This window comes from Trematomus bernacchii, unplaced genomic scaffold (assembly GCF_902827165.1).
Source record: "Trematomus bernacchii unplaced genomic scaffold, fTreBer1.1, whole genome shotgun sequence".
NCBI lineage: Eukaryota > Metazoa > Chordata > Actinopteri > Perciformes > Nototheniidae > Trematomus > Trematomus bernacchii.
Genome location: NW_022987648.1, coordinates 17,384,711 through 17,402,231, shown reverse-complemented (window position 1 = coordinate 17,402,231; position 17,521 = coordinate 17,384,711). Strand labels below are relative to the sequence as shown.

At 40.7% G+C, this 17,521-nt stretch overlaps 1 protein-coding gene across 1 annotated transcript in view; it reads left to right on the top strand.

The window, feature by feature from the left end:
- The window catches only part of LOC117485921 (disco-interacting protein 2 homolog A-like), an 88,177-nt gene extending 81,782 nt beyond the window's left edge, over positions 1-6,395 (top strand). The window contains 8 exon segments of the mRNA XM_034134626.1: positions 683-853; positions 1,076-1,105; positions 2,332-2,393; positions 2,638-2,695; positions 2,875-2,949; positions 3,420-3,594; positions 4,153-4,276; positions 4,449-6,395. Of these exon segments, the coding sequence (XP_033990517.1) occupies positions 683-853; positions 1,076-1,105; positions 2,332-2,393; positions 2,638-2,695; positions 2,875-2,949; positions 3,420-3,594; positions 4,153-4,276; positions 4,449-4,701 (948 nt within the window). The 3' untranslated portion in view covers positions 4,702-6,395.
- The last annotated feature ends 11,126 nt before the right edge of the window (positions 6,396-17,521 follow it).

The following is a 17,521-nucleotide window of genomic DNA, read 5'->3' as shown; positions in this document are numbered from 1 at the left end:
CCCCCTCCTGGTGGTGCTGATGCCTGCAGCACTTGTGACTGGGATACTTTTACTAAGCATGTCTGTGCTGTAATGAGTAGAAGCTGTCTGATCAAAAAGTTATAGATAGATATTTTATTCATCCCAAATCGGTAAATGAATTTATCACAGCAGCAATGTTGTCAAGCATTACACAAGTTAAACATATTAAAAAGATACAATATATATATGTGTGTCTGTTTAAGTAGATACATGTGTACATGTGTAGATATTTGGCATTTCACCCTATGTACTCTTTTGTTTTAATTTAATTTGACTAATTTTGTTCTGTATTTAATTTGTCAGGTCTCTAAAGAGATATGATTAGCAAAACTGTACTTTTAATACAATGTGACACCAAATAAAGAATAAAAAAGATACAATAAGATACAAATATAGTAACAATAAAAATGTATATTCGGAGCAAGTATATATCATTTCACAATAGTAGGGACATATATCACTGGAGTATCAAAATAATACACAATATGAAGAAATATTGAATAGATTGAATACTCTACATACAATATACACTCTCAATAAGCTACAGAAATATACTACAGACACATATTGGCTAACCCTAATCCTATTTTACACAATGTATACTTAATTATTATTACCTTTTTGATTTTAATGACCCAACTTGTATTTCTTCCCTCTCCAGTTGAGAAACGTGAACCTGTCGTGTGTGCGAACGTGCATGGTGGTCGCAGAGGAGCGGCCCCGCATCGCGCTCACTCAGTCCTTCTCCAAGATCTTCAAGGACTTGGGGCTCTCGCCACGCGCCGTCAGCACCACCTTCGGCTGCAGGGTGAACGTGGCCATCTGTCTGCAGGTAAGCAGCTGGAGGAGGATGATGAGGGGGAGGAAGAGAGAGGTCCAGAGTCTGTGGCGGTCAATGTTTACGTCTGTCCATCGTTTTTTTCCTCCTGTAGCACTTTGATGTCCTTTTCTATTTGTTTCTCCCTATCCCTGTGATTTTGTTCATGTGTGTGTGCATGTGTATCCACTTATATAAGTACATATATAAATATCTGTATCTGTCCTGCCCTGTCAGTCCAACAGGTTAGGGAAACTGGCTGAGCAGGTAACCGGATGGATAAGAGTTGCTTTTTGCTCTGTGGTCTGCAGCTGTGTGTGCGTTTGTTTTTCTTGCATGGTTTTTAAAGATGCCTCCAAACATTTTCTCTTGGTTTTCTTTTTCCTGATGAGCTACGGTTGAACTTTACCGCTATTCATTTTGACCGAGTCTTACCAGCTGGCTCTGAACCAAACCATTGCTTTATGAGCAGGATATTTGTATTGTGCTTACATTATACCATGAGTGCACAGCATGAACTCTGCCATGATAAAATTCATTTACAAGTGCCATTCACACAGCATTACAAGAAGAAAAGATGAATTATTTTTAAAAAATCCCCCTATTTTTGACAAACCCAATATTTCAACTTAGTTAGTTTAATTAAAATACAATTTTCTTTTTTTTAATATAATGAATAAAGTATTGTTTTGGTGCCTTTTCTTTCACACAAGAAGATATTCAGTGAATGAAGTCACTTATTTGTTTTAATGAAAGAACACGCCTCATTATTTTTATTGGAAGAGCTAACCTGTTGATCAGGTTCATAAAAAGAATGTCTGACAGAAGTTATGAACGCACTCTTAAGTGTTTTGGTTTCTCAGTCTGCTGGTTTGGGATTCATGGAAATCTCTGGATGAGTCTCATTGTCTCTGTGTCTGTCCTTGACCTCTGGGACAACTACACAATAGAGTGATGGAACCCATAATGCATTGTGACTCGTCCTACAGCAGCAATAATGAAACATTTTAAGCAGAAAGAATCAATATCTGACAACCACAATCAGTACTGAAAAATGAGGTGGATGGCAGATCTATAGACATTTAATCAAAACAAATGTTGCTCATTTAGAAATCTTCAGACATTGGAGTGCCTTTTTTGTTACAGCAGATAAACATTTGAAATAAATAAATGACCTACTTTTAGGCTTCTAATGTAGCACAGTAGATTCTCAAAAACATCTTACACGTGCAAAAAAACAAAGCCGCATAAGAGAAGATTAATTTAAATATTCGAGTACTCACACTGTCTGTGGCTACATGGTTGAGTTTGATCAACTTCCTAACTGTCGTAGCCTGGCTGGTCGGCTTCTGGCTGCAACCCCCCCCCACCCTGCTTTGTCAACAGTTGTGTCCTAAGCAGCCTCCACCTCCCCTCCACTCAGGCTACATACAGCAATAATGTCAGGCTTTTAAGAGTTACATTGATGTCTCACTCTGCTTGCTTTCCTCCAGGGCACAGCGGGACCTGACCCCACCACTGTTTACGTGGACATGAGAGCGCTACGTCACGACAGGTAGGGGGCGCCGCTGCAGCTTTAATAACAGGAGTTTTCTTTGAGATATAAACGTGGACATGTGTTAAGTCAGTCTAATGTGTGGTGTTATTATAATTCTGGTACACATTTTTATTGCAAATGAATACATTATTCAATCTTGAACTGATTAGTTTTCGCTGTTTTTCCTGCTTTTTTCACATTTGGGGAATAGAATAATAAAAAAGAGATATGAACTTGCTCATTTGGTATATTTATCCTTCAGGGTCCGCCTGGTAGAGAGAGGGTCTCCACACAGCCTGCCACTGATGGAGTCTGGGAAGGTACTTGATATACACATTTATATATTTCGAATATATCTTGTTGTATTCTATATGTATGCTCCTTGTCGATGCAGATTTCTACATACACCAGATTCTTGAAATGCACTAAAACACTACAGGTAACTGTGTGCTGCAACATGTTTTCTAAATCTTTGATATATCTCTGTCTGCTGTTCTAGATCCTTCCAGGAGTGAAGGTGATCATTGCCAACACAGAGACTAAAGGACCCTTGGGAGACTCCCACCTAGGAGAGGTAAGTCACAAAGTCACCTGAGTGTTTCACCCTCATCTGTTCCACATGCATTATAAGTTACAGTGCGCTTACTGCAGAGAACTGATCTCTTAAACGTCATATCAACGAAAACACATTTCTATAATAACGGTAAGAGATTATAACAACCTTGTTTTACAAGCTAGATTTCTCAAGGAGAGTTTTAGTGAATGAAGACAACTTTAGACAGGGTAACAAGATGATAGAACAGGTGCCATCCTTTTAAATAAATAAATACATCTTCCTTTTTAAACAGCAGATTGAAGTTTAACTGGATCTTGCACAGAGTTGCATTGAGAGGTCTAAAGACAGTTTCCAACACAATAAAAGAACTAAGAAAAGCCGTGCTCTCACTTCAAAGCCTGTCCTTACACCAGACCTCCACAGCAGATGTATACAATCATGTGTGTAACCTCTCTTCATGTGTGTGTGTGTGTGTGTGTGTGTATCAGGTGTGGGTGAGCAGTCCTCACAATGCCACAGGATACTACACAGTTTACGGGGAGGAGGCGCTGCACGCCGACCACTTCAACACCAAGCTGAGCTTCGGAGACACCCAGACGGTGTGGGCGAGGACGGGCTACCTCGGCTTCCTGCGGCGCACCGAGCTGACAGACGCCAGTGGAGGTGAGGATAACAAACGCTCACTGCGTGTGACAAGTTACATTCATATACGTTTAGGTTAAATACATAAATGCAGTCTGTGTATTTGTTTTCAGTAAGTAATAAGAGATTTTATTACGTTAATTAATTATTAATTATTTTTTAGAAGTCAGTTGAAGATAATTTGATGAAATTGGGGTAATATAAGCATGATATTAAAACAAAAAAGACAACACTTGTGTATAAACTTTTAATGTCACTTTAAGAGAAAAAGGGCTCTTGTTTTTAATTAAATAAATAAAAATGCCTTTCAGTAGAACAGTTTGCTGATTAGAGCAGCTTAACTTTGAATACTTTTCTATGAAAATACAAAAAAACTGTAAAACAAAATACTTTGTTTTATTATTTGTACATCGGAGTTATAAAATGAATGCAGACGTTGAGCTTTAACACATTTTAACTTGGTACATTGTGTGTGTGTGTGTGTGTGTGTGTGTGTGTGTGTGTGTGTGTGTGTGTGTGTGTGTGTGTGTGTGTGTGTGTGTGTGTGTGTGTGTGTGTGTGTGTGTGTGTGTGTCTCAGAGCGCCACGACGCCCTCTATGTGGTGGGCTCTCTGGATGAGACCCTGGAGCTGAGGGGAATGAGGTATCACCCAATCGACATCGAGACCTCCGTTATCCGTTCTCACAAGAGCATAGCTGAGTGGTGAGACATTTTCATCACTCCTTCATCACTAATCATATCAAATTATGCATTATGTAGTAAGACATTTATCCAGTTAATACGCAACATAAATTCTGACTTATCTGCCTCTATCCTGTTCTTTCTTTCCCTTTTGCTCTCTTTCCATTTTTCTTTTTGTCTCGCTTTCTCCCAGTGCGGTGTTCACTTGGACCAACCTCCTGGTGGTGGTAGTGGAGCTGGAGGGGTCCGAGCAGGAGGCCCTGGACCTGGTTGCCCTGGTCACCAACGTAGTCCTGGAGGAGCACTACCTCATCGTGGGAGTGGTGGTGGTGGTCGACCCCGGCGTCATCCCCATCAACTCCAGAGGGGAGAAGCAGCGCATGCACCTCAGAGACGGGTTCCTGGCCGACCAGCTGGACCCCATATATGTGGCTTACAACATGTGAGGGTCCCCTCCTCCTCCACGTGGCTCATCACACAACGGGAGTCGGTGTGGCTTCTGTTGAAAGAAAGCGTGCTCCTCTTTCAGCTCGCAGACAGGGAAACATGAAAGAAAACGTGGATGCAAAATGGAGAGAAATCCCAAGAGAAATTAGATCAACACAAACCTCATGTCAGTTTCTCCCTGCGATTTCTCGCCTCAACAAATAATGTTTTAAAGAGGTTTTGTTGAAAAGAGTTTTGAGTATGACAGAGTGTCCGTGTCCTTAAACCCGGGACACATGATAGCAGCAAGTATAACACTACACAGTTCCATTAACTTCATCTACTGTCCGTTTCTATATTTTCATTATTTGTTGTGTTTGCCACACACTAGTGCCATAGACTGACACCATGTTAAGTGTTCGCAGAGCCATTGCCGGTCATATATGATTTTTATAGAAGAAAATCCATCTTACGTACATTGTCGTCTGCCTGAAGTCAACCCGGATTTTTGTGTTCCTGCTCATTTCACATCATGTTGTTAGTATTGCAGAGACGCACACAGCAGTTATTGCTTCCATCATTTCAGCATCATTCTTTTTAATTTGTGGTGTCAGTAACAGGATGTTTAGAAATACTATGTGGTTGACGCAATGTTGTCCTTTTCTAAATCAAAAAAGTGTAATATAGTTATTGTTTTATCTAAACAAAATGCAATATGAGTGACGTGAAAGACTTTGAATGACTGCAGACAGTAAGTGCCCAGCCTTCGGAGTCGTGAGATGGCGAGGAATATAATCGTTGCTTTCCATTAGCAACCTGCCAAATAATATGAATGAAGCCTTAAGTGAATTTTCTGACTCTTTCCTATCCCAGCTTAACTTAATTTTGTGAAGTTTATCAGCTGTATGATAGGGAGGGGGATATGCAGAGGGAGGTAAGGTATGGTAAATCCTATTGCACCCAAAGTCTTTCATCTTTCTGGTTAATATGAATATACTTTATCGTAGCATCAGCCACAACAAACACACACTCCATACATATTTTAAAAGTGTCTGTCCCTATTGTCAGTTGTGTTGAATGTGTGTTTTAAAGCAAAGGACTGGAAGACATTGGAGCCGGTATTGGTTTCATGCAGAATGTCAAAGCCACATTTCGAGTGCCATAGGGTTGAATGAGAGTTACAAAAGTATTTGTATTGCATGTCTTGATGAAGGCAAGTGTCTAATATGCTCATAACATCTTGACCTCCCACATTATCACATTGACTTTGTAAAGATTCACTTCACTGTGTGTTGCTTCTTTTCTCTGTGTGATCATCCCCTCAGAAACAGGCTCCTGCCTGCTGTAAGTATGTACAGGTTTTGTGTAAATTATTAATAGATGGAGAAGATGACCACATAACACAAAGACTGAATCTGGTATATGTGAATTTCTCCCTCACAAACAAAAATTATTTGAAACGTGTTCTCATGTGTGGACACTGAGAAGAGACGTGAAAAGCCTTGTAAACATTTTTATAGTATGGAAGTGGGAGACCAAGCACACTCCTCGCACAAGGAGAAGACCGGCGCTCTGGGGACCTCTGAGACGTCACGTCCTCCAGAGCAAACCTTTGTTGTTAACATATGGAAAGATACATTTGTCTGATATATGGTTAGTTGTCATTATTTTCATAACATGATTTCTTAATGAATAAAAAAAAAAGTGCTTTTAACTTCGAACGCTTGTTTTTACTAGCAACTGATCCTGCAGATGTCCTATCCAATAAAGAATATTCCAAATGTCCTAAAAGGCTACTATGGGAGGTGGCAGTGAACACTTTTAAGCTCACTGTCAGCCTCTTGAGAAAACAACGCCTACACAGGTGTGTTCAATATCCCAGGTGATTAGCCCCGTTGCCCAGGGTGACGTGGGCAGAGCTAAGAATTTCATGACATCAATTCAATGTACTAATCCTGAGCCAACATGTGACCTGTCTTTTAGTCTGTTTGAAAAATAAAGATGTTTCGCTATGGAAAACCAAATAATAATAATGGAATCCTTTACCAGAACATTTCCAATAACAGAATCATCAAAATCATTAAGAGGCGATCCAAAATAAAAACACACAATGTAGTCTTGTCTTTAAAGAAAGTATCATAAGTATCATCTTCCAGTTGTAATAGTCTCTGTACTAAAAATGTGAAAATAAAGCATATGCAGTACAATAATGAACGTACAAGGGTCAGATGAAATTGCTTGCAGGGTGCAATGCTATTGACTTTAGTTGAAGGAAGAGTTTATTTAAGAGCAAACTTTGTCACTCCAGGGTCCTTCGATCTTGCCAAACAATGTAAGCTGCAGGGCTTAGGAGATAAGGAAAATGTATTAATGATATTTAAAACCTAAAAGCTATATCAAACAATAAGCTCTTAAAGTAAATGCATTTTCAATATATTTTAATATGATCATGTCGTTGTGTTGGCAATAAGCTATAGTAGCAAGAATATAACCTCCATGTTGTGGGATACATAATAAACTAGAGAATGCAATTCCTGAAGAAATTGCTAGTGGGAATGCTTTATGCTGAAAATCTGACGCTAAACTGCTATGCTGAAATGTAATGTGTAAGAAGAAAGTGAAGAATATAGATTGAAATTATACATGAACACTGGGGGCTTGAATGTGTGATGAGAGAAGTAAAGAAAGTAAAAAGGCTTGGAAAAGCAGCAGAATATTTGAAATGCAAACTTTTGAACTAACTTGATGGCGAATGATCTGTCACCATGCCAACGGCATTTGATGACATCCCATTATAGGCTTAGATGCGTTGATTGCTGCATCATTACCAAACCTGTGAAGTTTTGGGCCATTTGGAGCATTTTCACTGAAGTTATGAGAAAACCGTGTTTCATGGCGGGCATTGTGTTGCCATGGCAACGGCATGTCCCGTAGATGTCTTCACTGCTGGATTGTTAGCACACATGTGAAGTTTGAGCACTTTTTGAACATTTTCATAGGAGTTATAGCGACATCATGTTTTATGGCGAGGGATGGAAACGGCATATGGTGAGATCTCAGATTTGGCGTAGAGCTGTTGAGGCATGGACCGGTGATATACAAGTGAAGATTGGGGGACGATTGGACCGTGTCGATTGGACTTACAGCGACATCGTGTTTCATGGCGAGTGGTCTGTCGCCATGGCAATGGCATTTGAAGAAATCTCAAAACTGTCCCGTAGATGTCTTCACGGCTGGACTGTTAGCACACATGTGAAGTTTTAGCACTTTTTGACAATTTTCATAGGAGTTATAGCCATATCGTGTTTTATTGCAAGGGATGCGTTGCCATGGCAACAGCTTTTGAGGAAAACTCACTAATGGTATATAGACATGTTGAGGGCTGGACCATTAACTGTCATCTGAAGTCTGGTGGTGTTTGGACCATTTGCATAGGTATCACGACAACATCGTGTTTTATGGCGAGGGATGCGTTTCCATGGAAACAGCCAATGGTGAGATCTCAGATTTGGCGTAGAGCTGTTGAGGCATGGACCGGTGATATACAAGCGAAGTTTGGGGACGATCGGACCGTGTCCATTGGAGTTACAGCGACATCGTGTTTCATGGCGAGCATTGTGTTGCCATGCCAACGGCATTTGAAGAAATCTCAAAACTGTCTCGTAGATGTCTTCACGGCTGGACTGTTAGCACACATGTGAATTTTGAGCACTTTTTGAACATTTTCATAGGAGTTAAAGGGACATCGTGTTTTATGGCGAGGGATGCGTTTCCATGGAAACGGCATATGGTGAGATTTCAGATTTGGCATAGAGCTGTTGAGGCATGGACCGGTGTGGCAGAGAGAGAGAGAGAGAGAGAGAGAGAGAGAGAGAGAGAGAGAGAGAGAGAGAGAGAGAGAGAGAGAGAGAGGAGAGAGAGAGAGAGAGAGAGAGAGAGAGAGAGAGAGAGAGAGAGAGAGAGAGAGAGAGAGAGAGAGAGAGAGCAGAACCCAGTAAACTGAACTATACAAAACAACCTTATAGATGGACAAACAATAGCAAGGACGACTACCAGAAAGCAATCAGACATCAAACAATTCAATCCCAATTAGACCATTTTCTATCCACCCCATATCCCCACAGTAATGATGGCCTGAATCAGGCTGTATGGGACATTAACAGCATCTTTGACAATGTGGCAGATTTATCCAATCTGAAAAAACCACAATATCATAAATCAAAAAAGTCAGCCAATGAAAAGTGGTTTGATACAGACTGCAGGCATCTGAGAAAAACCCTCAGAAGTTTATCAAATCAAAAACACAGACAACCTGACAATCCTGAGCTTCGCCTCCATTATTGGGAAACACTGAAACTATACAGAAGAACACTCAGAACTAAAAGGGAGCAACATGCGCAGCACCAACTTGATATCATTGAAGAGTCCATTGACTCAAATCATTTCTGGAAGAAATGGCACTCTTTCAGCAAACCACACAAGGAAGAACTGGCTATTCAAAATGGGGACATTTGGAAAACACACTTTGAAAACCTGTATAGTAGCGTTACACTGAATTCGGCCCAAAATGATCTCCTCAACAAACTACACATTCTAGAATCAGTCGTTAAAGACAACCAGAACCCTTTAGACCAGCGGTTTTCAAAGTGTGAGGCGCGCCTCCCCTGGGGGGCGCCAGAGAGCTTCAGGGGAGGCGCAGCTTGAGAAAAAGAACAACGAGAAAAAGACGAGTAAAGTGACACTTGCACACTTTTGGCTGTCTGTGGAGACTGTGGGTTCCCCCACCTCGCCAAAAAGGCTGTAAAAGTGCTCATTCCCTTCACCTCCACCTACCTGTGTGAGTGCAGGTTTTCCGCATTGACTTTGATCAAAAGCAAGTGCCGGTGTCAGTACCATGGGTGTTTCTCAATCGCGAGTACGCTTGCTTGGTAGCACATGTCTGCCGAGCATCTTGCTTCAGAAGCGAGTCAAGAATACTTCCTGGCATTCGGAAAACGAAGTGTGGAACACGCTAGCAAGTGTGCAGGTGTGCGTCATATGAGAGGCCCCGCCTTACATCTTCCGCCACAGATTTGGGGAAATTGGTCCGTGCGCAAAGCATTGTGGGGATTTTAAGACCGCGAAGTCTACTCATGTGCAGACTCGATATTTCTCCAAACGGAGTACGCCGGGCTCGGTAGATTTCCAAGTATACTGGAGATTGGAACAGTACTTCGGCGGCACTCGATGACGTAGTATGCTTGAAATAGTGGCTCTGAAGCAGCTTTACTCGCGATTGAGAAACACCCCATATGTGTTCGCCCTACCATATGTGTTCGGGGTCCGTCGCTTACCAATGACGTCACCCATTGTGATTGGCTGTACGGAATCGTAGTAATCAGCAGCGAACCGCTTCAACACGTGTATTTCAGTGTATTCACGGCATTCATTTTGTTATTCTACAGTATTGTTGTTTTATAGTTATTTGTTAATGTAACCCAATTTGTGTTCTTTGAAATTGAAAAGGATATCGCATTGTGTTTGTTACATTCATTGCAGTTGTATAGGCTATGTGTTAAGTGTAATTTGGCATGTCCTATTTATGGACATGCTTTTATTTTGAAGGAGAGTTAGCGCAGTTGACAGGAAGTTGTTGTTGTTTTGGAAACAACGTGACAGAGATTAACGGAGAAAAGTAATATCTACATATAAAGACGGAGAAAGTAAACGACAACGTTTATGGTTAAGTGTTAGCACCCCCCGAAGAGGCACAAGCTCTTACGTTGATATTGGAGATTTCAATAAATTCAATTTGAAAAAAAAACGGGGAAAAAAACCAAAAACGAATATCTGAATAACGAAATTGAAACCCGAATAGTACTCCAACGAACGAATATTCGGATATTTTGGTACAGTAGGGCTGTACCCGAATAATATAATAAAGTTATAGTAAATAATAACAAATTCCAGTGTTAGAATTCCATAATTCCATATTCATAAATAAAATGATATGCAAATAACATTTTCTTGGCTGTGGACTTGTACTCTACATAATTATGTTGAGCTCATGGTAATCTAATTCAATAAACAATAACTGCAATGAACAGATAGCATTTTCTGACTCGTAAAATGATTGGATATGGTGTAATTTGGCAAATGATTCTGTGTTGAAAAATGTATATCTTTAAAAACTGCGTTGGTGTATTAGGGCGGGCCATACTAATTTTTCTTGTAAATCGATCGAGAGGGGTGTTCAAATAACGTATTTTGGTGTGTAGAACACAAATCTATTTAGATGCTTTTATTTTGAAGTTGTTGCTATGGAAACAACATGACGGAGAAAAAAGTAATATCTTCTACATATAATAACGGACAAAGTAAAGAATGAAGTGTATGTTTAAATGTTAGCACCCCCCGAAGAGGCTCAAGCTCTTACGTTGAGTCTGGAGTTTCAATACATTCGGAATTTGACCGTGTAAAATGTCCTCTTGGGTTACCGTACAGCCAATGCGTGACGTCATTGGTAAGCGTAACGGACCCCGAACACATCTGGTAGGCCGAACACATATGGTACCTACACCGGTGAAGGCTGCAGCCAGAGGATGATCTGCGTTTATTCCTGTGTGCATCAAAGACGCAGACTCATTGTTCCCACTAAAGTAGGGGTGAGTGTAATAAGGAGGCAAAGTTGACGTTCAGTGTGTTGCCGGGAGCATATAAGGATTTATCCACGATGTTGAAAATGTAAATTTAAAAAAAAATATGTGTTGAGAACACCGTGCGAAAATATACGGGTCGTGCTGCAGCTAGATTTGCCTGTCCTCTGTAAGAAGGTGTCAGCGACTGACATGCAAGGAAGAACGGCTGTCCACAGGCTGTTCCAACTTTAACAACTTTATTAACTTCCATGGTAGTGAATTGAACATGCTATTGTAATTGGGTGTGTGGTATATTTTCATGCACGCACACGCATGTTCCACAACACACTGAACAACACTCAATTGTCCGATCGCTACCAGTGTCCTTGCGATCTTGTTATAAGTTGAGACCATTCGGGCTTATTCTAGAGGGGTGCAAGGAATAGTCCAAGTAGTGGGGGAGTTTTATACAACATGTTTAAAACATAAAGATAAAAATGTTTTAAAAAGTTATTGTTTAATGTTTTAAGGAGGTGATGCTACTCAGCCAATCATATCGGTGCACTCAGTGAGTCAGCACGATAGATTCAAACACACACAGAGACGAGACAAGAGGAGAGAAACAGTCTTCATTTGATCTTACTGGACCTCTTTGAAATGCAATTGAATACCCCTGCATTATAGCAACAACAACAATAATAATAATAATAGCAATAATAATTGGGAGGGGGGGCGCCGCTGTTCTTATGTTCTCTGAGGGGAGGCTCACCTTCCCACACTTTGAAAACCCCTGCTTTAGACTATACAGTAACATTACTGAGGAAGAGCTCCTGGCTAAAACCCAGGCCCTACAACCAAGGAAGGCCAGCGGTCCTGATGGTATTTTAAATGAAATGCTGAAATTTAGCAGCCATATAAGTTCAACACTGCCATGTTGAAACTATTCAACCTGGTTCTGAGCATTGGACATTTCCCTGACATCTGGAGCAAAGGAATCATCACACCAATATTTAAAAATGGAAATAAATTTGACCCAAACAATTACCGAGGCATATGTGTCAGCAGCAACCTGGGGAAGTTATTCTGCAGCATCCTAAACAGCCGACTGCAAGACTTCCTCAGTGAACATAATGTCCTGAGCAAGAGTCAGATTGGATTTACACCACAACATCGGACTACAGACCATATATATACCCTCCACACCCTCATTCATAAACATGTCCACCAAAATAAGAAGATTTTCTCTTGTTTTGTAGATTTCGAAAAAGCATTCGACTCAATTTGGCATAACGGTCTGTTCCTGAAGTTGATTGAAAACGGTGTAGGGGGGAAAACATATGATATCATTAAAACAATGTATACAAATAATAAATGTGCTGTGAAAATTGGCAATGTGGAAACAGATTTCTTCCCCCAAAGTAGAGGGGTGAAACAGGGCTGCAGTCTCAGCCCCACCCTATTTAATATTTATATTGACCAATTGGCTAAATCATTAGAACAATCCGATATCCCTGGACTCAGCCTCTCTGACACACAAATTAAATGCCTCCTGTTTGCAGATGATCTAATATTGCTAGCTCCATCTAAGGAGGCATTACAACAGCAAATGGATCATCTGCAAAGCTTCTGTCAGATCTGGGCCCTGACAGTTAATCTGGAAAAGACCAGGATTATGGTCTTCCAGAAAAGACCCAGGGGTCAGGGAAACCCACACCGCTTCTTACTGGGCTCCACTGACATAGAACACACACACAGCTACACATATTTGGGACTCAAAATTACTTCAACAGGAAATTTCAATCTGGCCATTAATGATCTCAGAGACAAAGGAAGAAAGGCTTTCTATGCTATCAAAAAGTCTTCAAATATACCTGTTAGAATCTGGCTCAAAATATTCAATTCAATAATAGAACCAATCATACTGTATGGTAGCGAAGTGTGGGGTCCTCTTGGAAATCAAGACTTTGATAAATGGGACAAACACCCAATAGAAACCCTACATGCGGAGATATGCAAGAGCATCCTGAGAGTCCACAGGAACACCCCCAACAATGGATGCCGAGCTGAGCTAGGCCAATTCCCCCTTTTAATTAGGATACAAAAAAGAGCAGTCAAATTCTACAACCACCTAAAAACCAGTGATCCCAACTCCTACCATTACAAAGCCCTCCATTGCCAAGAGGAGAACATAGAGAGGAGTCCCCTCAACCAGCTGGTGCTGAGGCTCACCTCCTCTAACAGGACAAGGCCTCAGGATAGCCCTCACACAATCTGGCCCAACCAAATCATAGCTAAAGCAAAAGAAAATTACATCAACTATTGGACATGTACCACGCAAACCCAAAACAAACTTCAATGCTATTTGGCTCTAAACAGACAGTACACGGTGGCAAACTATCTGACCGCCGTGACTGATCCCAAACTGAGGAAGACATTAACAATGTACAGACTCAGTGACCACAGCCTGGCCGTAGAGACTGGCCGACACAGGCAGACCTGGCTGCCTAGAGAAGAGAGGCTGTGTCAGCTCTGTCCACAGAGACAGGTGGAGACAGAGCAACACTTCCTGCTGCACTGTCAAACATACGAAGACATTAGAACAAAGTTCTTTACAAAGATAACATGTAAACTCCAAGATTTTGAATCACTGTCTGACCAGAATAAAATGCAACATGTACTTGGAGAAAATAGTGCCAGCAGCATAGAAGCAGCGAAATATGTGAGCGCATGTCACAGCCTAAGAGACAGCAACAACACATAACAGCTGTTCCTCACAGCTCACTCTGATTACTCCTCTACTTCATGGGTCTCTTTTCTTTCTTTCTTTTTACATTTGATACTTGAGGTTTTGTAATAATATATTGTTGTAAATTGTTTAATGAATGAATTGTATTTGTATTTTTATCAATTTTATTGAATTGTATTATCCTTGACGCTTTGGCAATATTGTTCACCTGACATTCATGCCAATAAAGCTTATTGAATTTAATTGAATTGAATTGAGAGAGAGTGTGTGTGTGTGAGTATGAAATGAACAGTTAGAACTGACTGCTGTCAGTTGGAGTGATGACATCATCGTGTTCCATTGCACAGGTGTTTATAGTTGAGCTAACGAGGTGCCTAGACTTCAAAGTTTCATTGTTCTGAATGAGAGATGAACCTCTTACATGTGAACGTTTTGTGGAAGAACGATAACAGATATCTGTGAAATTTCAAAACGTGAAGCATGTCAAGGAAGTTGAGTATCTGAAGTGTAATCTTTGTGTACCTTCGGGTTAATAATGTGGCCTTTTTGGCAGTTTAACTAAAGGTGTGCGGCTGCTGCTGTGAGGAAATATCAGCCTGAAATTACAATGGGTGTTAATGGAGACATGTTGAAAGTTGTTGTCACTTCATGCCCTCAAGAGGCATTTTGTTTAATTATTTTTGCTTAATTATTTGTCCTTTTTCAAGCTACGAGATGTTTTCCTATGTTTGTCATGAAAAATTATGTCTCAGGAATATAAGGTTTGGAAATTATGGCAGTTTTAAAAAGAAAAATTAAGGCACATTTCAAGATTTCCTACCCTCTAGCTGTGACATCACGCACTCTAGTTAATGTTAAAATCTGAAGAAAACATCTTTAACAAGGTCTGAACAATGTTTAATATCTCTAAAAGTAAGAATCAGATTTAAAAGTTGTGTTACACGAATAATGTCAGAAAGATGTGTAAGATTTTAAAGTTGGAATGAGGTTTCTGAGTGAAAGTATGAATGAAAAGTTAGCCTCTTAAAGTGGACCTATCATGCTATATTTGAATAATATAGTGTAGCACCATACCTATATAAGGCATATTTATACTTTTTTTTTTTCAAAATACCAAACAGATCATGCATTTTAGCCATGCCTCATTTTGCTCAATTTGACAATTTCTCGCTCTGTTTTTGCAAGGGCTGATGCTGTGAGAACAGCACCATCTACTGGCCTGGCATATGTACTACAACGTCTCCAGCGCTTTCGAACGGCAATGGCCGTGGCTGTCTCCTCCTGATTGCTGGAGTTGGCCCAATAGCCGTAGCGCCACTGTCCTGACGTCAGGACAGTGTTCAAATCTGGATCAGTTTTTATCAGATCCGTTGCAGCCCCTTTTTTAGAAATTTGGGTATGGAGGAAAATAGAGAGGGTTGTGTTTTCTGACACTTGGTGAGTTCCCTGGAACACCGGGGACACATATTCATGTATAAAAGACGTACAAAAGTGCATTTTGCATGATAGGTCCCCTTAAGCCCTGAGCCTGTTTTTCAGGTCTCAGGCTCGAAAATGACATTCCCAGAACAAATGACCATATCTTCCCTTCTAAAAGAGTTAAATTAATAATCTTTATTCTCAAAGTAATGATAAACCTGTGAGTTGGATGTAGAAAAGTCAGAATCAATATAGATGTTTTTTATTTTAAAGAAAATTCAGATTTTACATAGTAAAAAACTATAAATTATAGTGTCCGTCCAAAAATTATTTTTTACTTATAGTGAAAACTACCCTTGGATGATGGGTTAGTAGACTAAAAGCTTTAGGAATCCAAAGTACAACATATAAGTACCCTGTACCAAGATTGATGCAAAACAAGTGAAATTTGACCTTTTTAAAGAGATTTAGCCAAAAAAAAACACTTCTGGGGTCATTTGGGTGGATTTGACCTATCTCTGGCCCCCCTTGGTCGATTTTGATGAATGAAATCTCTTTATAACCGCTAGAGCCAATAGGCGCGTTCACACCAAGTACTTTGCCGTATTTAGTGCCGGCACTCAGTGCGCCAGCACTTATTACCCCAGGGCATTTAGTACAGATCGCGTTCACACCGGAGTACTTTTCCCTGAGGGAAGATTACGCAAATGAGCCGCTGACGTCACTTCGTCTTCTTCTGCTTTGGGTTTACTGGCAGGCCGCAAACAACTTCACGGCGTATACTGCCACCCGGAGTCCCCGGCCAGAAGTCCCCGGAGTTGGGGACTGGCTTCAGTAGAAGCTGCTGGGACTCCCAGCAGCTTCTACTGAAGCCTTCCGAGTAAATCGCCAGAACGCCAACACCTCCTCATCTCCACCGCTCCCATGTTTTATTTTGTGTTGCCATAAGTTAGTCTCTCTGCGTTTGTGCACTGGGCGAATGCTAATGCTAATAATGCTAATGCCAGGATAATAAAATGGCGGCTCTACAAAACATTTCAGAGTTGTACGGGGCGTGGTTTGCAATTCGCCCAGCCAATCAGAACTGGGGCACTTTTTTCCCCCAGGAAAGTACCATCTCTCAGCAGGCACTAAAAATGGGGGTAAAAGTTCCCGAGATGAAGTGCTCTTTTTGGTGTGAACGCGACATAAGGGGTACTAACGGAACTAAACGCGAAAAGTACGGTGAAAAGTACTCTGGTGTGAACGCGGCTAATGGAATCGAGGGAAAGTTCTATACACACCAAAACGTTAACAAATAAGGAGTGAGAGTGACGCGTGACCAAAACCGGAGGCTGCATACACTCTGGTGGCTACCATTAGCAGCTAACTTTTCCGCTCCGATTTTTACATAAAAATGGAATTATGGATTATAAATAATTTTTTCAAAGGCACAGGTACATTATTAACCTAAGGATCAACAGTTGTAGCATTTTTGTTTTTTGTTTTAATGCCCTTGAACACGTCTTTTGATCTAATTGACAGCTACGGTGAGACGATCTGCCGTAAATGCTCCGTAAAGGTACGTGTTGTGATGTCTGTGTTTGCTTCCCCTGTTGCAAGTTTGGATCGCTCAGTGATGATACTATACCTAAATAATCTGTGGAGTCTCAGCTTTAATCGGATATATTGTATGTGCAGCTACGATAAGTAATAAGGGTATCTTTATCTTGAATTGTGTGCCAAAGTCAGTTTGCATTTTTTCGCTCAGGGGTCATTTAGACGCTTCTTTTGAGACTTGTGTTTTGTTTTGGTAAAAATTGTTCATATCTTCAGTTAGCTGAGATTCTTCCCGTTAATCTAGTGCTACACATTAATAGTTTCATAAATGTTAAGAAGCCCTGAGACATTGTCTAAAAAAAAAAACGGTGGGAGGAGTCCAATGGGGGGACCGTCGTCCTTAAGAGGTTAGCAGTTGAAGTCGCATGAAGATTTGTTGAAGTCTGAAGAATTTCTCCATTGACTTCCATGTTAAAAATGTGATGTATTATGGGATGTATCTCTGGAATTATGAAAGTT